We start from the raw sequence: 24,548 nt of genomic DNA, 5'->3' as shown, positions 1-24,548 counted from the left end.
GGTTCTGCCTATTCGAACTCCACGCCACCGCTGCATCATGGTCGGGAACGGGACATGGTCGCCAATTTCAACAACTACGTCACCGGTGAGGCTTTCAAATTTTACCTGACACACATATCTCAAAACGACGAATCATGGAACAAAATCAAAGAGGAAATGATCATCCGATTTAAAAAATACGATTAGGACTTGTCCATAATCCACCACCTAGAGAACTTTCAACTAAGCTTTCACAGTCCACGTGCTTTTCCGACGAAAAGACGTAACCATCCATCAGGTTTCCCTTCTGCGCGAAAATTAGCATCTTCTACCTCTTCACTGCGCCATAGGACATGAGGCGTAAATGCGCAACCCGGTGCAGGTGATTTGTTTTATGCCATACGTGACCCCCCACCTGGATTTACATCAAGTCGCTGGTTGGTTCTTTGCAACGATTGCCGCATGCCTCAAAAAGCCGCTGGGTTCACAATAAACGAGCTGACGCATCGGGAAAATACCCAGCCCCGCCAGGACGAGTCCAAGAGGTGTCTTTCGCCACAAGGTTTTCAATCAACAGTTACGCAGTGTTACCAACATTCGCAACCGGAACCTAATCAAGGCATCTCTGCTGGGGTATCATCGTCTAATGCTCACCCGCTTAAAATGAGAAGCAACGTGGAATCACCATCACGATTGATCGGTGCGATCGGGCTGGGTATTTTCCCGAGAGTCGAAGGAACCCCGAAGGCTCAGATGCATCGAACCTCGCACGCTGCCAAGTGTCAGAAGCATTCTTAATGAACGGCGTCGTAGAACCCTGTGAAGAGATTTCTAATCATTCTGACATACCGCCATCAATCCCCGACACGCCAAGCATTAGCCTAGTGTGCATTAGCGAGCCACTGAATACTGCATTGACTCACGAAGAAAAGGAAAGTCATGTTCCGAAAAGAATGCCACATCAGCAACATCGGCCGCAACATCAACGAGACAAGCCCAAGCAAATCGACCTGGTTAAGCGACATGTTGTCCGACGAAGACAACTACAGACATCGGAACAATACTCGCAACTTAAAGAAAGTCGTTTACAAGCGAGTCAACTGAAGCGAGGACAAATTCAAGGTGTCTCGCTCAAGACAAACAAGACATCAAATTCAAGGCATTTTCGCAAAAAGAAACGTCAAGCAAGCTTTCTCCAGCTGAGATCAAGACTCAGTCTACGATCGAAGCTACTCAGACAACAGGACACGAAACGACCAAAAAGGCGCAAAGCCACACCATATATTCCGGAAGGACACAGACATCGCCCCATCAGTCTCGGTCAACGAATACGCAAACTGGTAGCGCCGCATGTGTGCCACTGACGACGAAGAAAACGACGCCTACGAAATTCGAGCGGCTGGTGCTCCAAGTCGTTTCAGCCTCGTTCATTCCTCGCCAGAGTACAAGCTATATCACCACCTGTTTCCACGTTCAAGGTGTGCACGTGTTGTCCAGAACACAACAGCCAGCCTCGGCAACCAGAGTGCTTGCGCATGTGACAGGACTGCCCATTGTGAATACTTTTTCTGCGAATTTAAGGAAATCTATTGGCACATGGAACTATAGAAGAAATATATATATATATATATATATATATATATATATATATATATATATATATATATATATATATATATATATATATATATATATATATATATAAAGCGTCAAGAGAGATGCTTGCGATGATCACAGTGCAGTGAAGCCAACTGGCTTTAGAAGTGAACAAATGCTAATGATTGCTATAAAAATACATATATTATTCCAAATGTATTTCGGGCATTAATTCAACGAGCCAATCCAATCAAGCAATAACTCGGTATGTAAAGGCTTAAAGATATGTGAGTTTAAAGTAAATAACATTAGTTCACTCACTGGATTGAGAACCTAAGGCACGACAATGCTATGTTTTATTTCCGCTACTACTTGCCTAAAAAATAGGCGAATGCATGCGTCTTTGACATTACAGCAGACTTGTAATGCACCACTAAAAGAATGAAAATTGAGTGGTAAACTAAAGAGACCAAGGGGAATCATTACTGATTCACGAGCAGGTAGCTTCACGCTCAGGTGCTTTGTAAAACAGTATGCTGTGCTAAGAAGCTTTGTCGAACAGCGTGGTGACCCGTGGTTTCAGGAGGCGTTGCCCGTGGTGTTCAGTGTCTCGGTGACTTGCACTCAGCAGTACGACGATACCCGTTTTCTTCTGTTTTGCTGACGCCCCATCGACTAAATAATCACGATTAAATAATTATTCGGAAAATTGCAGGGTATAATTTCCCGGCACAAAGCACTACTTCCAAAAAAGTCAACTCCAGCACTTGTCAAATGATGCCGCAGTGCCACAGTTGGACTGCTGAGGGGGGCGCCGGGCCCCCCGAGGCCCCCCTGACTTTAAGCCCTGGGAATGTCGCAAGAACCAGCGTTTAAACGAGGGGTTTGTCCACTTCTCTTTTCTACAATTTCTCCTCACTTTTAGCCAAATGATAGTGATTATTCACTCATTTGTAATTACCGCTTTTTAATGAAGTCTGTCCGCTTACCTGCAGATGATGCAGGATCTTGTAGAATCAGCCGACTTGTTCATAGAAACACTGGGAGACTTGGCAGACGCTGGACAAGAGTTGGCGATCCACGAACCATTACAAGGTCTTGCCATGGACTACACCGGGCGAGCAGCTTTCGGACTCGACTGCTGCTTTCAGCGGAACCCCTCACACCCATTCATGCAGGCAGCACGCCAGGTCATACACGGCGTCATGACTGGACCCTTTCACATGATCGCCCGTGAGTACGTCCAATCTAGTGAGAGCTCCGCGATCCCCTTTTGGCGATAACTATATGACGAAAACTCCAGCGTCGTTTACTAGCAGTTGTCGTTGCCCCACACGTTATGAACAGCCAGTTGTGCCTTAAATGGCCCCTACAACATTTTTCCACGTAGCCATCAAATTGCTTCAGTATCGTAGTTTATTGCTTCGCGAATGGATTTCAGCAAAAAAAAACATGGCTGATCCCTCCGTCATAGGAATCGGTATAACACGAAAGTGCAACGTGTCTTCACAGACGTAGTTGAGAGTTCTTTGTGCATTGTTTCGGAACAAGGACGAAGGCATGAATGCTATAGCAACAAATGGAAATGTCACGCAAAGAACGGGAAGCAGCTCTAAACTCGCAACGTGCTGCTCGAGCAGAAAGGACACGCGGAAAGAACATACACAGGATGAGCGCGAACTAACAACTGTCACAGCTCGACAGTTAAAGCACGCTGCTCAAACACAAAGGAGGACGCATGAAACGAATGTACAAGTATACACAGAATGAGCGCGAACTGTCACCGTTGTAACCTAATTGTGTGTGAGCAGCGCGCTCCTTTCGCCAAAGCGGCCGCTGCAGTGAGCGAAGTGACCTTTGTGCTCTCTATAAGTTCAGCGCAAACTTGCGGTGAGAGCACAAGACGTACAAACCACCCCCATCACGAAATAAGCGCGCACGCACGAGCGGCCACGCCCTTTGGAGGCGCGCGCGCATCGAAACGCGCGGGGCGACGACCTTTAAAGCGCGCCTTTCGAGCCCTTCGCGCCATCTCGTTAGTGATAACGAAAACACGCTGAAGTGCCACTGATCTCTGAGTACCGCCTACCATAAGTGGAGTATATAAATAGCTCGCCGTTAGTATCTTCAAGAACGTGTCGTCTGTGGCTGAGTCGTTTCGCGCCACGCGCTGCGGAGCGAGGGGTCATAGGTTCGACTCCCAATGACGGAACTTTTTCTTCCAGCGTTTTCTTTGCCATCTATTAGTGTATATTTTACAACGTCATATCCGTGACGGAAATACGTCAGTGGAGCCATGGTGCACCCCGGCATGAAACACTTTCGTGTTAAAATTCACCGACGATTACGATGCTGCCTAATGGGAATTCTGAGCGCAGCTTCGTGTTGGGGCAACGCCAAGTGTGTTTGAAGCTTTGGCTTTCAGCAGTCGTAGCAATGTAACATTCGTAACATATGGCCACAGAAACTGTCAGGGGTCGAGTGCTACGCACACCACTCTGTGCATTGCAGGCGGCACGAACCAAGTGAAACGCCAACAGCCCCGTTACGACAAGCAAAGCCAGCCGCAGGGCACGTGCCAGTCCTGCATGCGCACGAGCTCCGACAGAGGTGCTAGAAAGTGAAGTTAGAGGCCAGCAGCTCGTGATATCGACAGACTCCGCATTCTCTCTCTTTCGTCCTCGTTCGCTTTATCGGTTACACGGACGCCAACGGCGACGCCGCTAAACGCAGGAACGGGTGCCTAACAGGTGCGCTCTAAAAAGCCATTCATAGTGAAAGCTGGAAGAGCGGTCTTTCTAGAGCCCGTTCTAAACTCTGTTGGGGCCCCTAATACAAGTACACATGAAAGGTATTCACAACGCCTTAAATAATAATTTTTATGAAGTAGGGAAGCACCCACTACGCCATTATTCGTCTTTCTGTGGATAAGCGAGGAACCCGCTACACATCTGTAAGGTATTATGTGCAATTTGTTGGTACTGCATGTGGCTGATGACGAGGAATACTTATGGCTGAGCACATTGCAGCGGGTGCAAAGCTTTGAACCACACACTCGTTGCGCAATTAGCATTATGTGATACCTGGTTGCTATATTACTCTTCTGCTACGCTATATGACATGGGTTAATGCCATTCTCTGCCCGACATTACGCCTGTATAAGGTCTTTTAGGGGCGAAGCTCCTTATAGCGGCACCCGTTCGTCCCCGTCGTAGTAGTGTGTAACCAGTCTTAAAAACGGAGGGGGCGTGCACACATGAAGGCTCCCTAAAGACAATGCGCTGCGATAGTACGTGATATGTATCACCCTCTCCTCTCCTACGCTTCCCCCACCTTCTCCCCTCCTCACACACACGCACTACCTCCAAGGTAGTGCGTGTGTGCGATTTCTCCTGTGCGTGATTAAACAATACAAATTCACAGAGTACATGTAAAATTAAAGTGAGCTGCAAGTCGTCATAACTGTCATCGAACCTTTAGTATAAACGCGCCCGATCTCACGTCGGTGATCATGTACTGGGCAGAATTCACGGAAGATTCACGGTTTACCGATGAACCTCCGCAGCTTCGCCCACTCATCATCATTCACTCCGTGGATATGCTGTGATTTTTTTGCAAATGATTTTCAAACACCAGCGTGGCTTTGTGGCAGAAGACTGCAATGCAGAGGTCCCATTTGATCCTGGATATTTTCGTCTAATTTTATTGTTTCATGTCTGTAGGTTACGTCGACGCCAACGGCTACGCCGCTCATCGCAGGAACGGGCACCCGAAGAGCTGCGCTATGAAATTTTTAGAATCCATCAAGTACGAGCGGAGTTACGTCAATTTGTCCCACGCACTCAGCGCTTTTTCTCTTCTTTCGTCCCAGCGAGCTCACTGAAAGCTACACAGTGGGTGGGGGGGGGGGTGATGACAATGGGGCAAGAAGCCACGTCTTACGTCAGGGCACGTCTTGACCCTGAGCACTTTCTCTTTTGTTTTGTTTGAACGCGCGGCTCACTTTCAGTGTGGTCTCGAGCCATCTGAGCCGCAACCCTTCCGGCATGCGCTTGTAGCAGTTTCCCCCTTTTCGAAATTTCATAAAAGTCCAGTGTCGGTTCGTCAGCAGTTAATATTATTGCAAGATGCAGTAACGATACCAACGTCATCTTTTCTTTTCTCCCCTGACAGATTGCACAAGTACATTGGGCGACATTGTAGCCCCGATACTCTGGCTGAACGAAAAGCTTGGCACCTTCAGCTTCAGCGTCTTCGGAGAGGAAACCAAAAGGGTCGTTGAAATGAGACTCCGTCACCCGGAGGTAAATGATTTTACCGTCGTCTTCAAACCTGCGGAACGATGACATAAAAAGAGGGCTTACATGGCAGGGTCGCTTTTCCTGTGGTGCTGTGACGCCCTAAACAGTTTCTCGAAATCAAATAAGGTGTGTGCCTGAATGCCTTTTGCTTCAGTGCACTCCTGAGATGAAACTCTTAAAGCAATTTCACGTATGTTTAAATACTGATATGCAATTAAAATAAGCACCTAATACGTTGTCGTCTTCCTATAGCGACTGTGATCCCGCAGCAATATGACATCATATTGTGGGATTTCGTTATCTACTTTTAAGGACGAATTCCAACATAAAAAACTTAACTGCTTATTCGATCAGCAGCGGCAGCGGGCGCGCATACTGACGCTACTCTCGTAAGTCTCTTCCAAGCCGGGCAGCCCTTTTTTGTTGCCACCGCCGCTAACTCATACATCCGGTGACGCGGCGGTGGCGCTTTGTCTTATCGAAAATTCAGTGCAGCTTGTGGCCATGTTACGCCGGGCGGTACGATAACGCGTCGGAGGCTGCGTGAAAATATGCGCAGAGTGTGTCGCCACAGTATCATTTGATCAGTATGCACGAAATGCCAAAACTCCTTTTATTTCGACAGCAGTTATATTGGCACTCCTGGCGCATTTCTGCCCGTCACCTTGGGTGTCGTCGTGAGGTTTTGTATAAAACCCGAATCAATAACACCGCCCCGCGCGTTGTATGTTCTATGAGAGTGTGATAGCGGGCGAAAGATGCCGACGATCGATGCTCAGAGGGGAAATACGCCAGGTCTTCTTTAGTCACGCGAAAGGCACGTGGAGGCAGAAGCCGGAGGGGGTTGGGGGCGAGGAAGGCTGCCTGGCCCCGGCGGGAAATGCGTACTTTGACCGAGCGGGAGTGGCCGCCCGCAGTCGCCCACGCGTTATATTTAGGTGGGATTAGCAGACGGCTCATACTGTAGCACGAGTTGCGTTTTCATAGCAAGGTTGGCAGCCTGACGACACAGCCTAGACAGCAGGAAGGTCACTTCGCTCGCTGCAGCAGCCGCATTTCCTAAAGCAGTGAGCTGCTAGCTTTACTTCGTACAACATACCAATGTCATGTTAAAGAGACAGGGCCTGCAAACACGTACACAAGAGAGAAGTCAAGACACCACAAACGCCCTTGTGGGGCCTTGACTTCTCTCTTGTGTCCGTGTTTGCACGCCCTGTCTGTTTAACATGAACACTTAGCAACTGGCTCAGCTTTCTGTTATTCCAATTTGTTGCTATCGCGTTTATTGCTTTGCCCTAGTGGTGAAACTGAGACTTCTGTTACTTAACTTTCCATTTCTTAGCTGTTACGACATTACGATGTACTGCTATGGCCTGTCTTGTCTCTGCTCCTTGCTGCTGCTACCTGCTGTAGGCTACCATGGCGCCTTTGGGTAACTTTGGATAACCTTGAAGTTGCAGTCATATAGTATCGACTACCTTCCAATATAGACCAGTATATTCAGCGGCGGAGCGTTTTTCTATAATCAGAATAAATAAGACATGCGAAAATTCCGATATATTAGTCCCATGATCAACAGACGTTTATAGATTAAACGCTGCCCCAAGCCGCCGACCTCCCCCCCCCCCCCCCCCCGCCCTCCCGCTAAAAAAATTGAAGATGGCTTTTTGTCAGAAGTGCCGTTAGATATACATTCCGGATTTATATTTAAAACGCGATTTCCATGAACTCGCGCTCGCCTTTTCAGACAAGAAGACCAGACTTGCTGCAGGTCATGTTAGACGCAAGTGAGCGTCCAAACGGTGGTAAGTTATCACTTACACAGCGGGTATTTTGCTAAAACGCTTTGGGCGTTCACTAAGAATAGACAATGTATACGCGGTGTTTGTTAAATGCACTGAAATTTTATGGGCTCACATGAGCTTGTAAATTTGATTAACTGTTAATGCGTGCAAAAGAATATGATGATGTGAAAGGATGATGTAAAGCCCCAGAAGAACATGATAAATAGCGATTCATGGTTCTTTGAAAATGTGGTCAGGTAATTTTGCTGCGTTTACAAAAAGTGAAATCTTAGTAACTCCTTCGATATATGATTTAGGATTTCGGAATCATGTTCAATTGACTCATTTAATTTCAAAGTTTGCGGTCCAAATTTACATTCGTGTTTAATCAGTAAAAAAGTTCGTCCATTGCACAATTCAATGTGTAACTTCGTAACCTTCATGTTCACTTTGAGTGCGTCGTCGTCAGCACTTTGCCAACTGATTTATTCTGACCGACCGACCGACCGACCGACCGACCGACCGACCGACCGACCGACCGACCGACCGACCGACCGACCGACCGACCGACCGACCGACCGACCGACCGACCGACCGACCGACCGACCGACCGACCGACTGACTGACTGACTGACTGACTATTTGGTCCTGAGGAGGCGATGGTCCCCTAGGGGCCTCGCCTGCGGGCCGCGTCCACGACGGTTATTCTATAGCACAATTATTCAGCAGAGTCTAACATCCTGCTCAAATCCAAACCCCATGTGCTCTTTATTTTGCTATACAGTCCCCCACAGTGCGTCTAAGCAATATTTCTACGCACTTGGAACGTAATAGTTAGGCGCCAGTAATTGCAAGTACAATGTCAAGCATTCGTCTCCTTTATCCAATGACCATCCCTCTACGTTATATTTTTCTCTTTTCCAATTCTTAGTTTAAGCACATACGCTCTTGTGGAAGAGATAAAGCCTTTGTTTGAAGTTCCGCTTGAATGTTTCAAACATCAAGGATAAATGATATTCCCCATTCTGCGAAGACAATTTGTGTAACGCTCAAAGGAAGGACACCTTTGTATGTCTTTTGTTCCGCTGCACAGCTGACTCTAGGAAGAAGACAAGTATGACTCTTCAAGAGGTCGAGCTCAACACCACTATGACTATGTTTGCAGGGTGAGTAACGAAAATAAAACAGCACAATCTTCACTCGCGCCTTGAATGCGACCGTCGCAGCCAACTCTATCACAATATTTATTATAAAGTTCGGTATAGAAGAGGTGAACTCTTATAACATGACATGTAGTACATTATTAGTTATCAGTAGAGGACTGAATCAAAATTGTTTAACTTCATTACAGATTTTTTTTCACCCTTTTGGAGACGCCCGAGTAACAAGCTTTCGTTTGTGCATGGTATTTCTAAGTAACTTTCTATTGGTCTGAGCTTAAGTTGAGAACGACTGAGAGTGGAGCTGGGATTCATTGTAGAAAACGCGAGGCAGCAGACAATGAAAAGTAAAAGAGAACTAAATGCACTGTTCCTTTTTCTTCTCTCGTTTCTGTGCCTTGTTCGTGAAATTTTAGTACAGTACCATTTAATAAAGCTTGCTAGTCGAAGCTCTTTTGAACATATTCATTGTCTCACAAATGTGATCAAACATCACCACACGGCCGAGATGTGAAAGTAAAGCCTTCGTTTCTTACACCTCACGGCAATACTATCGCTTTGAAAGGACTGGAGACATTTACTTCCCGGAAGAGCGGTACGCTTTTCTGAAGCCATTTGCGGATGTTCTAGCGTCGTATCGAAGCACTAAGACTGGCCTGCTGCCAGTGTTGCATCAGTACATGCTCTGCAGATTTGACGATATTACAACCAGATTATTACACGATATTCTAGGTGAAGTGAAGTGAACGTCAATCTAAATACCATCGGCAAAAGCGTGACGACGAAAAATGAAACTGTAATGCGGAGACTTGTGAGGGTGAAGCAGCGTAACACTGCTCCAGCAGATTGTAATGACAAAAATTGCGACACATTTCCCTACAGGGAGCTGCGAATTTGTGAAGCACTTTATGAAGTGAGCCAGTTGAATAGCATTGAAGATGTCTTACTTTTTTCATGTTATTAGGTTGGGTACTCCTAGATACATTAAAGGTGATCGCTAATATTAGCCAATAGCAGCCACCGCTAGCCAATATTTAGTGTTGCGTTACTGCCCGAGTAAACACAAGCTATAAATTTCCTTTTATATAATGAATGCCGTAGTGTATATTTTTTCTTGATTACAGTAACATGCGATAGCTTGTCACTTACGTTAGTGTACCTAAGTTGGTTGTTTTCTTATTTTCTTTGTTTCAATGCCTAGTTCTTCACCGTAGTACAGTTTCCATCTGAACGTCTGTGTGTACCCATTTTTGCATTATCTATGCTTGCATTTTATTAAAGAGAATTTTGTAATTGCATTAGTTTATTGACCACTGTTGCCGCCAATCTTATCTTGAATGACTACGTACAGGAGTACCCCCTTAGGCTCGGACAATTGGACTTCCTTGCTTATATCTTGAACTGTTAAGAATTTCATTAGACTAATACAAATGTTGTTTTATTTGGGATTTCTCTTTTCCTTTCGTCGTAACTTCTCCTAGGCTTGCATAGAAATCAGCGGTCACTAATTTTACACTGAATGTTCCGTGGAAAGTACAAAGGTCAATTGAAATCCATGCCACTCAAACAATCGGTGGTATTTCCTCTTTCTAATCCGTTTTCAAAGCTTCGAGACAACTTCAACGGCGATGGCCTACGTGTCCTACGTTCTGGCTAAGTACCAGGATGTCCAAGAAATGGTCAGAATGGAAGTCGCCGCGGCAATCGAAGAATATGTGAGTGTTTGAGCTCGCTCAGCTTACGCGCTAGTAAAGAAAATAATAATTCTCTATTTTAAATTCCTCTCTGAGCGTAGGAGCTAAAACAAGTACAGTGATATAAACACTAGAAATATATAACATGTTCGCGTGGACCCCGATATCTACACACTTCAACTGAAGTGTTCAAAGAGTTACTCTTGAAAACATTGTTGCATTGCACGAAAATCCATTCCGTCGACTTCAGTTGAAGAACCTTGGGCATGAATCTGTTACAGTGCGATAAAATAGACACGCGCGCTTCTTTTTCTATTTTTATGTAACCTGCCCGCTACACGTCTAACAAGTGCCTTGCGCAAACCACGCCCGAATGTCTGGAAATATTCCCGATCATTTTCTAACCTTCCTATAAGATTGTGCGCCCATAGCGAACGAAAGAGCTTATTCTGAAACTAACCCGGCCACGAAAGACAATGCTGGAATCTTCGATGCCACGTGTTCAAATGCGGACCCACTTCACTGCTCATCAGATTACCGACGGCCGACGTTTGTACTTGCCGCTTTCGCTGTACTTTGAGTATTGCTTCGTTTGCTGGGCACAAGTGCGCCAAATAGAGCGTTTCATTTTTGCTTTCTCCACCGCCACAACCGTATAGCATTATGTTTTAGATAACATAGTAGCTAAATTCAGAAACAAACTAAGATTAATTTTGTTTGATGAAAGTACATCGCGCAATTTCTCCTTACAGGGAAAGTTGGACTACGAAGCCGTCACACAAGGGATGAAGTACCTAAGAAGCGTTGTGGATGAAACTTTGCGGATGTACCCCGTAAGCATTCTGTAAGTAAAAAAAATTCAGCAGATCCCACGCTTTATGGGAATCGGTTTCATGCGAAGAAGTCAGCGAGTAATTCTATGCTGTACTTCATGGCTTTGAGCCAAGCGTTACGAAGTGAATCGACGTGTTTTTGTTAGTGTAGTAGCTATGTGTACATCGTGGACTTACAAGGCACGTCGACAACACTGGCGTTTAACGGGTAACTTGTGTTGCGACGTAACGTCACGTTAGAGTACATGCGTCAGTATTATCGAAACTAAGTGCACTGTGTGGTGCAATCATGTGAATATCACACGTAACTTTCGTCAATGTATTCTACCGGGTTGAGCAATGCTTCAATATAGCTTGCTGAATCATAGGAATACAAATGTAATGTTTAATTGACTGCTATAAAAGCGGAGCCAACACGAGAACCACAGACGTTAATCTGATATGAGGCCTGTATTGTAGGAATATATATGTGGTGTTTACTGATTCCGTGTAAAATCAGATAGGCAGCAACACAAAGAGAATTGACTTTGCACCGCCATTACGCCTGCATAGGCTGTTTTTCCAAACCAGTTTATAGACCTGGCGTGGCTCTGTGGTAGAATACCTGATTGCCACGCAGACTGCTTGGGTTCGATTCCTGCTGGGATACTAATGATTATTCTTTCCATTCGTGTGGTCAACGCTGCCCATGTCACTTCTTCTTAACGCTCTCTCATTTAAATTACCAATGTCTGTTCTCGCCGTTCCTTGGTAGATATAAACTGTTAATCACCTGTGGCGCATACTGGTACACCGCGGCCCGGGGTATACGGGTATGTGCCACATGTGTCTGGAGAGAAGCGTTTGACGACGTACGCGACAGGATTTTCACGTTATTCATGTCATGGCCAGGCAGTCATATTCGTCAAATCCTCTTAGCCTCCAATGCCAATTTCGCTCTGCACCAAGTTAAGGAAGCGATCATGCATGAGAGTACCCAGACGTAGGCGGATAGATAGATAGATAGATAGATAGATAGATAGATAGATAGATAGATAGAAACGCTCAAAGTGGGAAAGGTTCGCTAAGAAATGATTTTATAAGCAATATGTAGTGTGCCAAACTGGACTCGCCGGGAAATGATTAGGGCGGTAACAACCAAGATCGAGACCGGATGGGATAGCTTGTTTGAGCGCCCCGTTTGTTATACTCTTACCGTGCTGTCTCCGGCGATTTATCCTCCAGCTCAGAGTGTAATGCTCTAAAAACAGTAACCTGAAGTGGAAATATATATACATATACGCGAAGGATGCAGGCACAAAATGGACTTTCTCAACGTTTCCGCTCGTTTATATATATATATATAATATATATATATATATATATATATATATATATATATATATATATATATATATATATATATAGGCACGAAGGCTGGCACACGAGCGGAACCGTTGAGAAATTTCTTATCAGCATCCTTCGCTTCATATCATCTATGGTAGTACCGGGTCCATCGATCACTGATCATTACACCATATATATATATATATATATATATATATATATATATATATATATATATATATATATATATATATATATATATATATATACAGGGTGTCTCAGCTATCTTTAGCCAAGGCTTAAAAAGTACAATATTAGAGGCAGGCGGGTGAACTCAGTTGCAAATTACTGAGAGCCACCTTACGCAGTGCCGACAATTTTTTTGTTTTGTAATAAAATAATTTGCTAATTAGGATTATTTAACTAAATTGCTAAATATTGACTTCGGGCAAGAAATGCGGCTTGCAAAGTTTGAGAGTGCCTTCAGAAACCCCAATTCTATTCTTTGCGATAAAGAAAGTCTCACGTATACCATTTTTTCCAAGCTGCAAAGAAAGCTGGCGAAATACAAAAAGAACCACGTGAATAGCGCATTCGCGCGCAGCGATAATACTGCCCTCAGCCTAGGGTTGAGCGAACGAAATCAGCTGCTGCCGCGACTCGCCGTTTCCGTTGAAGTGGTAGGCCGATAAGTTAACGGTGGTTTCTAAGCTAACGCAAACCACATAACGGAGGCTACATTAACGCGCCTTTTATCTTTCACACTTTCCTCTCACAGTGCTCTTGAATGGATGCATGCTATGAGCATCCCCTTTATAGCGGGGCGGTGACATGTGTGCCACCAGGCTCGAACAAAAAACAAAAAAAACGCGCCGTTGCTAAGAGAGTCCCATTCAGCGCTTTTCCAATAGAAGTGTAATTTCGTGAACGCTTTAACACACCTCGAGGTAGTGGCTTTAGCACAAGCCTCGCTCATAGCATTCATCCATACCGAAAAACAGCTCTCCGACGCTCGCCTGGCTGTCACACCGCACTCCCCGCTCGCCCTGTGAGAATTAACGGCCAGGCTAGAGGGAAGCCACGACGCGCTTAGCGTTTCTCTTCGCGTTTCACGAGGCTTGCAAGGAGGTCATATCGGGTATCGGTGTTGATTATGTGCCTGTTGATGGCATATTTGCGCGGGATTCACCATATGCGATATCCACGTATATAGGTTAAGAACTTCAGCTACCGCAATGGTTAAATCATGATCATGGGCGTTAGTCGTCGCTACGGAGATGTGAGGTGTCAACGTGAGTGCGTCCACATCAAGCGGTGCTATATGTGCAAAACAACAGTGGACATTGTACAAGCTCTCATATACCAATGCACAATTAACAATAAACTACTTCTGTGACCACACGTTTCATTTTCGTGGTATACAGATTCCTAGGAGAGAGGGATCAGCCGTCGTACGTGCGCCTGAACTTCATATTACCTATCGATTATATATATATATATATATATATATATATATATATATATATATATTGTCAGGTGGTCGTGACGTCGGCGTTTTCAAGATGAAACTTTATTTGGCCGAACTTGTGGCCGGGATATGAGAACTCGAACTACAGCAATACACGCTGTACACTGATAGCGGCGAACAGGGCGTCGTCAGTCGAAAAACTGACAAGCGGTGAAGTGCGACGGCATTTATACATATGCCGTAGAATATTCCAGTGTTATCGCTTGTTGTCGCGCAAGTTATAGAATAACATCGAGTGTTCGTGTCTTGCGCGCAATCTTGACAAAGCGATCTACAATAATCGCGAAGCTACTCGAACAACGAGGCGTGGTTTGCGCGTAGCGTTGCTGACAGTCTTTCTGGGCGAAAACCGAACACAGCAAAAGTGGTAATAACAAACGCACGTGGCGTTGCCCCCCTCTGAAAAAGCATCGTCCCGATGCTTAAAACAGAACACAGAGGGGGGGGGGGGGGCAATGCATGCAATAATAACAACAAGAAAGCAAGAAAGTACAATAAACAATAAGTACAAGCAAGAAAGTACAATAATAAAGCAAAAGTACAGTCCTCAGATTCACTAACACGCGTAATATGGCTTAAGGCGCACGACATGGACGACTTCAGGTCAAGCACGGCGCCGCTGAGATTTCGCATCAGGGACAACCTCGTAGTCGAGTGCGCCGAGGCGTCGAAGTACCCTGTACGGTCCGAAGTATCGTCGAAGAAGCTTCTCACTAAGTCCCCTTCGGCGTATTGGCGTCCATACCCATACACGGCCCCCAGGTTGGTATTCCATGTGGCGTCGTCGACGGTTGTAGCAGCGGCTGTCAGTCGTCTGCTGGTTCTTGATCCGTAGGCGGGCGGGCTGTCGTGCTTCTTCGGCCCACTGTAGGTAGGTGATCACGTCGATGTTTTCCTCGTCGGTCACGTTCAGTAACATGCCGTCGAGTGTCGTTGCCGGGCTCCGTCCGTAGACCAACTTGTATGGCGTCGTCTGCGTCGTTTCTAGTACGGCCGTGTTGTACGCGAAGGTCACGTACGGAAGGATGGCGTCCCACGTCTTGTGTTCGACGTTGACGTACATGGCCAGCCTGTCGGCGGTGGTCTTGTCTAGACGCTCGGTGAGGCCGTTAGTCTGTGGGTGGTAGGCGGTGGCTTGTCTGGCTATAGACCTTATGCAAAATCTACTGCCATCTAGCGGCCGCCGTGTGCATTTCCGCCATGTTGAAGGCTAAGCGCACTCCGCACGTGTACTCCCGGAGCGTACGTATCAACGTATGGCCGCTCATGAACGGCAATGCCGGCTTACTTTCGTGTCCCGTGTTGCTTAGATTGAGGAAATTGGGATACTGAAAAAAGGTTTCCAGGAAATTAACCTCCATGTTATTATATAGTTTTCCTCGCGGCCGACGAGAAGCGCCAGATTGTTCCGTTGCTACGGCTACTACTTACGACTGACGCCGTGTTTACGTTCGGCGTTCTTAATAGATGCGGTATGTCACAGCACCAGCACTCACGAGAGAACAATCTTTTGTGTCATGCCGGAAGGAGACAGTTGTCGCGCCGTCTGCTTGCATGCACAAACTGGCTTCGTGTATACGAGCTTCGAAGCTGCATCGCGACTACTCGCGCATGCCTGCGCTGCTGTTGACAACATTACTTTGTTTATTACATTGCGATAACAATTACATGTTAGACAAGTAGCTCGTGCGCGTCATCGATTCTCAGCGAGCGGACCAATGGTGCTGTAGCGTGTTGCTTTTAGCTTGTTTTCGATTGTGGAGTTTAACAAGGTAGCATTCGGTGGGGCGCTCTGAGCGCCTAGCGCTTCACTGCGCGTATTTATAAAGCATTTCATGTGCTATCACTGCCAAATTCAAAGGGGCGCGGCCCGGATAGCCTGACCGCGCACCCTACCCCCCCCCCCCCCCCACCTCCCACATCAGGTCGACGTAGGCTGTCCCTCATGAACTACGCTTTGAAACGGGTCAACAGAACTTTCTTACCGTCATCGCTGTGCCTAGCCGTGTCGCGCGCTGAAGCTTCCTCTCAACTAAAGCCCCTCCATGCGTTTTCGGCCGCCTAGGTTAAGTAGCGCCAACTCGTCCTCCCCCTCTCTCTTTACACCGGTTCTCCGCCCAGCGGAAGCCGAAGTGCCGCCATGATGTTTCTGCTGCTTTTCCGGTTGATGCAGGCGCCCCATGCCCGCCCATGCCCTCGCGACGCAGAAACACCGAGCGAAAACTCACTCGGCGGCAGGCTGTTCAGGACGACGCTCAAAACACTTGCGAAACGGAGACGGAAATATTTGCTTTCTAGCGTGTGCACATGCGTGTGAAGAAACAAGATGGAAGTAAAAAGCGGAAGTGGCTCGAGAACTTCCTTCCGGAAGCTCCGGAAACGAAAATGGCCGGCGGAGTCGAAACAATAGATGGCGCTACTTAAAAAAATGTCAGAGTTTCGCCGCAACGGCGAAGCAATGAATGCGATAGCAACAAATTGAAATGTAACGCGAAGAACGGAAAGCACCTCGAAATTGCTAGCGCATCGCTCGAGCCCAAAGGACGCACGAAAAGAAAGCACACAGGACGAGCGCGAACTATCATGCATCACAGCTCGATACTTGAAGCGCACTGCTGAAACATAAAGCAGGACGCACGAAATGAACGAACAGGTATACACAGGACGAGCACGAACTAAACGTCGCAGTTGTTACTTATTTCTGTTTGAACAGCGCGCTCCTTTCGCAAACGCGGCCGCTGCAGCGAGCGAAGTGAACTTCGTACGCTGTGTGACTTCAGCGCGGACGTTGCGGGGAAAGCACAAGACATACAACCCCCCCCCCCCTCTACCCCGCGCCCACCCCCCTTCTTTCCTTGAGATAAGCGCACGAAGGCGACCAAGCCCTGTAGGGCAAAGAGCATCGGCGTTCGCAGGAGCGGTAGCAGCGACATTTAAGGGGTATTCAGACGGGGGAGAAATGCTCGGGGGAGACGGGGAAATTTCGGATCACGTGACCGCGACGTCACGGATTAGCGAGTGGGCGTGACCTCCCCGCGCCTCCTCGGGGGAGACGGGGACCTTTTCCCCGTGAGGACAAACGATCCCCCGGCGGTGGGGGATATGGCGGAATTTCGGGCTCTTGTTTGGCCACATTGTTGCTCCTGCAGAGAGCGGCAGCGGGTGTACAGTCTGCAGCCGCATTGTCGTCTGCAGCTCGTCGTCAGCAGCTCGCAAAAGGGTGGTGCAAGCCACCACAGTAGTCTAGTAACACTGGTCTCCCCCTCCGTTCGCTTCGTCCGTGTGAGTGGGGGGCATTTGTGGAGACTTCTCCTCGCGAGCTGACGTCACTATAGGCTCCGCCTTTACCCCCCGAGCATTTCTCCCCCGTGTGAATACCCCTTTAAAGCCCAGCGCGCTCCTCGCGCCATCCCGCTGGTAATGAAGAGACGCTTATAAGCGCCTGCCGTCTCTGAGTCCGGCCAGCGCTAAAGGGTGTGTATATAACGCTCGCCGTTGGCTGCGTGGACGATCTGCGTTTCGTGGCGTAGTGGCTAACGCCACGCGCTGCCGAACGAGAGGTCCCTGGTTCGATACCTCGCTTCGGAAGCAATTTTCTGAATTATTTTTCTTTGGGGCTTTTATATACATATACATATAGGGTGCATGACGGTGGCGGCGACGGGGACGGACAAAAACCAGCCGAGGCTGTCCATATAATTGCTATCGCAATAAAAGCGGCAGCAGACGCGATGGAGAGGCTTTGCTCTCCACCATCCTACACTACACCCATGGTATTCATATAGCTAACAACGCTTTATTCGCTACACTGAAAACAGACAAAAATTAATGTCCTAGCTCAAAGCTTCATTTTCAACGACGACAAACTTACATGTGACTCGGCGACAAACCTATGAGGCAGTTCTTTACATGTAATAACAGTCAACATAATAGCTAGAAAATGCCGGTGACGTGTACACGTCCTGACACACTCGTGTGGCATTTTTACGCCTCGTTGATTACTATCAAACGAGATGCAAGCAAGAAGTCATAGCAGCGACAGCAATAGCATTCGGACACAAGCCTCCAACATGGCGGCAAATCTGCAGCTTCGTCAAACCTCCGACAGATGGCAGCAATTTTGCATAAGGTCTATACCTCAGGATCGCCTGAGTTAGGTCAGCAGTAAAGGCCGAACCTCTATCGCTGATAAGTACCTCTGGGGCGCCATGACGAAGGACGATGTTCTCAACGAAAAACTTGGCTACCTCGGCGGCACTGCCTTTAGGCAGAACCTTTGTTTCGGCGTAGCTACTGACTACCTCCCCGCTGCAAAGCGGGCGGTTGTCAGGGGCGCGCCAAACGTCGGTCTTCCTTGGCGCATAGCGCGCGGCATAGCACTGGGCGACAGGAGGACGGTATGGCGTCGGTTGTGGTGGCGGCGGTGACGTCTGGCGGCGGAACTGCTGCGGCGGCTCGGCGTCTTGACGTGGACGAGGAGCGGAGTCGTTGCGTCGGGCTGCAGCAGCGTAGCTCATTGCTTGTGGCTCAGGCTGCGCTAGTTGAGGTGCTCCCAGAAATTGCTGGATATCCTGGCGTACGACGTCGGCGATCGGGTTCACTTGAGGCTGGGAGGAGGGCAACAATTCACGCAGCTCCTCCCGCACGATAGCTCTGATGGTGCAACGCAGGTCATCAGGTAGCAGCGCGTGAACCTCCCCGTAGGTCGTCGTAGAAATGCGGCGGTTGTACAGCCTCGTACGCATTTCCAGCGTCTTCTCGATCACTGTTGCTTCCGTCAGGAATTCCTGGACGGTCTTGGGTGGGTTACGCATCAGCCCAGCGAAAAGTTCTTGCTTGACCCCTCGCATGAGGAAGCGGACTTTCGTCTCCTAGAGCATGTCGGGGTCAGCGTGGCGGAACAGTCGGTTCATTTCTTCCGTGAAGGTGGCCACGTTTTCGTTCGTGTGTTGCGCCAGTGTATCCAACAAGGCCGCGGCCCTTTCTTTTCGGACAACGCTCGTGAACGTCACCAAAAAAATCGCCTGTTCTTTGCGGAACACGCAGCACAGTCACAGCGAAAGCTGGAAGAGCGGCCTTTCTACAGCTCGTAATCAATCAATCAATCAATCAATCAATCAATCAATCAATCAATCAATCAATCGTTTTATTTTCCACTTCAGGAAGTAGAGGGCATGGGAAGAAAAAGCTCTTGTGAGCTTGACTAGGCTTCCCAGCTGATTACAGTTCAGCATGCAGTGACGGTATACAAAAAACTGCCGTACATAAGTATAAACACGCAGAGAGCATACATTATTCATGCACATATTCACAAAAAAAAGAACGCAACAGGTGCACGTAATAAAAACATACATCAAAGATAAGCTCAAAGCTGACATTTTAGGTATCAGCTCACGAAAAAAGCATGAAGCGCAGGCCTGCAACAAGAAATATCAAAATCATTTTGCGATAAAAGATTTAACACAGAGGGCAAAGTCACACTTAGCATCTGGGCCCCGTAATTTGTGCGTGGTGTTCTTGTTTCGTACTTTCTCATGAGCCGTAAGGGATACGAAGAAGAGTACTCAGCTAACTCTGCAAGCATTGGAATATTGTTCTTTATTTCATATTTATATCTAAGAACAAGGCGTAAGTTATACGTATTAAAAACCGTTGAGATATCGGCAGCTCGGAAGAGCTGTGCAGAAGGGTGATCTCTTTCTAAGTTATAAATGATGCGTAAAGCTTTCTTTTGTAGGACGTAGAGCTTCCTTAAGGTTGTGTGCGTACCAGTGCCCCATGCAAGTTGGCAATAATTCACTTGAGACGTAAACAACGATTTGAAAAGCAACAATTTGATATTAGTTGGAAGAACGCAGTTATTGCGGTATAAGAGACCAACAAAACGCGAGACAGCTAAACACACGTGGTTGACATGCACATCCCACAGCAGCTTTTCCGTAAGCCAAACACCAAGGGTTTTAAACGCTGCTACGATTTCTATGTTTTTGGAGCTATAAGTCAAAGATTCACAAAATGATACAGCTTTACCCTTAGGGCGGAAAATGACCGCTTTCGTTTTGGCTGCATTAATTTCTAGAGCATTTAGTTTCGACCAGCCTTCCAGTGTGGTAAGCATTTCGTTAGCTTTTCTTATCAGTTCGTCAGGATTTTTACCGCTGAAAAATACACTGGTGTCATCCGCATATATAACACAAAATGAGTCATCATGAATATTGACGATGTCGTTAATATATAAATTAAACAGAAAAGGCACCAGTATACTTCCCTGCGGCACACATGAGGTAATACCTAGCGTTCGTGATGAGTTCCCATTAACTTTAACATATTGACGTCGATGCGCCAAATACGAGTTCAAGAGTCCAGCGGCACGTCCTCGAATCCCATAGTTTTCAAGTTTGGCAAGAAGTATTTTATGATGTAAACTATCGAAGGCTTTCTTGAAGTCAATAAAAAGGGCAAGTACTAGGCGTCTTTCTTCAAAGTTTCGAAGAATGAATTCTTTCTGCGCCAGTAAGGCAGTTTCAGTCGACCTATTTTTCCAGAAACCGTGTTGAAATGGCGTCATAACGTTATGTCGCTCAATGAAACTGGATAGACGTGTTAAAATAGCTTTTTCTAAGCCCTTGGAAAAAACAGGAAGTAGCGATATCGGCGTATAGTTAGTGACGTCATTCTTATCACCTTTCTTGAAAACCGGGATGACCTTAGCGACTTGCATTTGAACAGGGAAAGTGGACGTCGTAAGGCAAAGGTTAAAAATGTGGGTCAGTGGGGCTGCAATGAGGCCGATAACATGTTTAACAGGCAATATCTGTAAGTCGTCTCCATCCAACGAAGTGCTGGTTTTAAGGCTACGAAATATGGTGGCCACTTCATGGCTATCAACAGGAGAAAGAAAAACACTGCCATGGGCACTCGGTGAAATAAATTTCAATGCGTCTATACTACCACTGGACTGGGAATGCGCAAGGAAAGAGTTATTGAAAGAATTAGCAAGTGAAGGACAACTTGTTTCAGTTCCGTTGCAAATCATTTTAACAGGTATTTCACTTTTACATCCAGGATGTAATCGACTCTCTTGGGGCAACTAATACAAGCACACATGCAAGGTACCCACTACGTCATAAATAATTGTGACTTTCACGAAGTAGGGAAGCACCCACTATGCCATTATTCGTCATTTTGCGGATAAGCGAGCTACCCGCTAGCCATCTGTAAGTCATTATGTGCACTTTGTTGTGCTGTGGCTTATTACGATGAAGAATTATGGCTGAATCTTTTGTAATGGGTTGGAAGCAATGACCGACCCGGTCACTCGTTGCGCAATTCACATTGTGTGACGCCTGGTTGTTATTTTACCCTTTTGCGACGCTATATCACATATGTTAACACAATTGCTTGCCCGCCATGAGACCAGTGTAGGACATTGTTGCGAGGAGTTTCAAGCACCAGCATGGCCCTGTGGTAGAATACTTGACTGCCATGCAGCAGGACAGCTTCAACTCCCATCCGTTCCTAGAATTCGTTTCTATCTTCAGTTTTTTTTTTTTGTTCGAGCGGGTACGGGCAGCCGCGGTGGCAGCGGACAACTACGCGCCAAAACCGGCTCTTGTTGTCATCTCATAACAGTTTTCGCTGTAATATATAAAGGGCCCTGTTGGGGTCGAACTTCGTACGTTCGCCGAATACCTTCATATTGTTACCCGCCCCGCGGCCGGCGTGCCTGCGCCAACACGGAAGCGGTGGTACCGGATGGTGGAACGACGACTGTCTGCTGGTCACAAAGGACGCGAAGACCCACGTCTCCCGAAGGGGTCAATTATGGTGCCTTACGGGAGACCGTGGCCTAGCCGGGCTACAGGGACGGAAGGTACACTTGCGCCTTCGCTGTGACAGCCAAAGGCGGCGGCAATGATGCACGGCCAATTGTATTGATGGCCCGTCAGCCCAGCATGGCAAGTACGTACCCGGAGGTGCTTTCCTACGACCCGTCAACGCATGAGGCCGAACATTCCGGAAACCGGGTTGAAAGGGAGCTGAGCGGCGGCGGCGAATCGACGAGTGGGCGAGAGGCGGTGGTTCCTGCGAGGAGGTGGCGAGGAGGAATCCGGGCCTGGTGTTTTCAGCGGCAGCCGACCGGGAGACAAGGAGAGAGTTACTCCTGCTTTCCGAGTGGACTGTAGGAGTGTTTGAATGGGGAGACAGGGAATAAAAGCAGAGGTGCAGTGACAGGAGGGGGGAGAAGAGAAACGAATAAACGTCTCTATCCAGATGATGTCGGAGCGGTCGTTTCCTCAAGGTGCCAGCAGATGAAAAGTTCTCGTCTTCGGCTTCCTTGGCGGCAGCAGCAAATGTCGCGCAGCCAGCGAGACGAGTGGAAGAAACAAGAAGAACGTAACTGGCCCCAAACACCATCCCTGCTACCAGAGCCGTGACCAAGAGCACAGAGTGGCTGCTTACCAATGGTTAGGTAGGTGGTGGGTGGAAGCAAAGAATAACACGCACCACCGGTGGTATCTGTCGCCCAGGTTGATGCCTAGTCCTTTCAGTCTGCGCCTGGCTCGACTGTCGTTGACGGTCTCAGTGTCTTCGCGACGTGGGCTGGGTTCACGGCTTGACGGGGTCGTCCGGTGCATGAACGAGCAGCACCTCCACCAGATGCCACGTGGTCGTAACGTCGACGAAGACAGCAGTCGGCGTTTTCAAGATGAAACTGTTTATTTGGCCGAACTTGTGGCCGGGATATGAGAACTCGAACTACAGCAATACACACTGTACACTGATAGCGGCGAACAGGGCGTCGTCCGTCGAAAAACTGACAATCGGTGAAGTGCGTCGGCATTTATACATACACCACCGTCGAATATTCCAGCGTTATCGCTGGTTGTCGCGCAAGTCCTAGAATAACCTCGAGTGTTCGTGTCTTGCGCGCAATCTTAACAAAACGATCTACAATAATCGCGAAGCTACTCGAACAATGAAGCGCGGTTTGCGTGGAGCGTTGCTGACAGTCTTTCTGGGCGAAAACCGAATACAGCAAAAGTGGTAATAAGAAACGCACGTGGCAATATATATATATATGTGTGTGTGTGTGTGTGTGTGTGTGTGTGTGTGTAGGCCGCCCGTCGCTTTTTCCATGTAACCGTCACGCGCCTATGCTTTCTTATAGCAATACCCGAAAAAATTCATCCCGCTCATCTGCAAACCGGTTCCCCTCGCCTTGGGGTCGCTTTACTTTCATTATTTGTCACAGGAAGGTTGCGTTGTTGATGTAGTGCTTCATTCTTACGCACACAGCCGTGAATGACTCGCAAAATACAAACGCTCTCTCCGCGTTTCAATGCATTTCCCGTGACAGCTACATCAACTTTCAAGAAGATGCATTTCCAGATATGCACTTCACTTTTCGGACTGATTTGTGCTTCATATTGATGAAAAGCGATTCTGAATCTCTTAGTATGAAATAATCTAAAGATCACAAGTTGTCGGTTCCTGCAATCGCATATCAACTTTCTATGTTCAATGCCATCTGTAAAAGCTCTTGTTTTGAGTAATTTCTTCATGCTTGCTTCGTGATAAAGAAAGGGTATGCGAATATCAACTTTTTCAGTTTTGAAGCGAATTCGAATAATGAGAGCAAAAGTGCGAATTTAATGGAGTATTTCTCGGAAAGTTTTGAATAAAATAGTAGACCTACAGACTTTCACAAAAGAAAAGCTTTTTTTTCACCAACCAGACATCAAAAAGCGAGTTCGTTCGTTGTACAGAAAATAATATGCAGGAAATGTATGTATTGCACAACACTATTCCTTGAGTGTACAACATATGCAGTTATTTAACGTTGTCATGTAGGGTGAATGGCTGCTTGGTATGTTCGGAAAGCAGCGACGCTTGTGCATGTAAACATTTCTTCAAACAGCGAAAACAGCCGTTCACTAGACACACTTGTGTTGATGTGCTAATTTTGTCACAATCGTTTATTTACCAAGCATGTTTCAAGTGTTAGAAGCAACGAAAACTGATCGGCACGATCTTCATTGCAGGTGCTTCATCTAGCGCAATCCAGAATAATGCTTAGTTTCTTTATTTTTTAGACATTTCTTCTTAATTTGCCATGGGTCCCTATTTGTTTTGGTTGTTTCGTTGGGTATAATTCCGGCACGCCATTGCAATAACGTTCTCGGCCTCGTACAGAATGCCGCGCTGTGGCCGAATACGACACGACATTTACAAAAGCTCACTTGAAGGGGAAGGAAAAATGTGATAACTGAAACTAATTTTCATATTTGTGCATCAAATTTAGCGAAATTTGGTACATGTGTGTAGTTCTCTCTGCTGAACTCA

The 24,548-nt window shown here is 47.0% G+C and overlaps 1 protein-coding gene across 1 annotated transcript in view; it reads left to right on the top strand.

Annotated features, from left to right (window-relative positions):
• Positions 1-24,548, top strand: part of LOC125756103 (cytochrome P450 3A4-like) — a 39,842-nt gene that overhangs the window by 11,532 nt on the left and 3,762 nt on the right. Inside the window, exons 6-11 of the mRNA XM_037666475.1 lie at positions 2,571-2,808; positions 5,749-5,879; positions 7,624-7,681; positions 8,754-8,826; positions 10,427-10,535; positions 11,267-11,358. Coding sequence (XP_037522403.1) covers positions 2,571-2,808; positions 5,749-5,879; positions 7,624-7,681; positions 8,754-8,826; positions 10,427-10,535; positions 11,267-11,358 — 701 coding nt within the window. The remainder of the gene's footprint in view (positions 1-2,570; positions 2,809-5,748; positions 5,880-7,623; positions 7,682-8,753; positions 8,827-10,426; positions 10,536-11,266; positions 11,359-24,548) is intronic.

Source organism: Rhipicephalus sanguineus, chromosome 7 (genome assembly GCF_013339695.2).
Source record: "Rhipicephalus sanguineus isolate Rsan-2018 chromosome 7, BIME_Rsan_1.4, whole genome shotgun sequence".
Lineage (NCBI taxonomy): Eukaryota > Metazoa > Arthropoda > Arachnida > Ixodida > Ixodidae > Rhipicephalus > Rhipicephalus sanguineus.
Note: the sequence above shows the minus strand (reverse complement) of the source record. Positions and strands in the feature narration are given on the sequence as shown.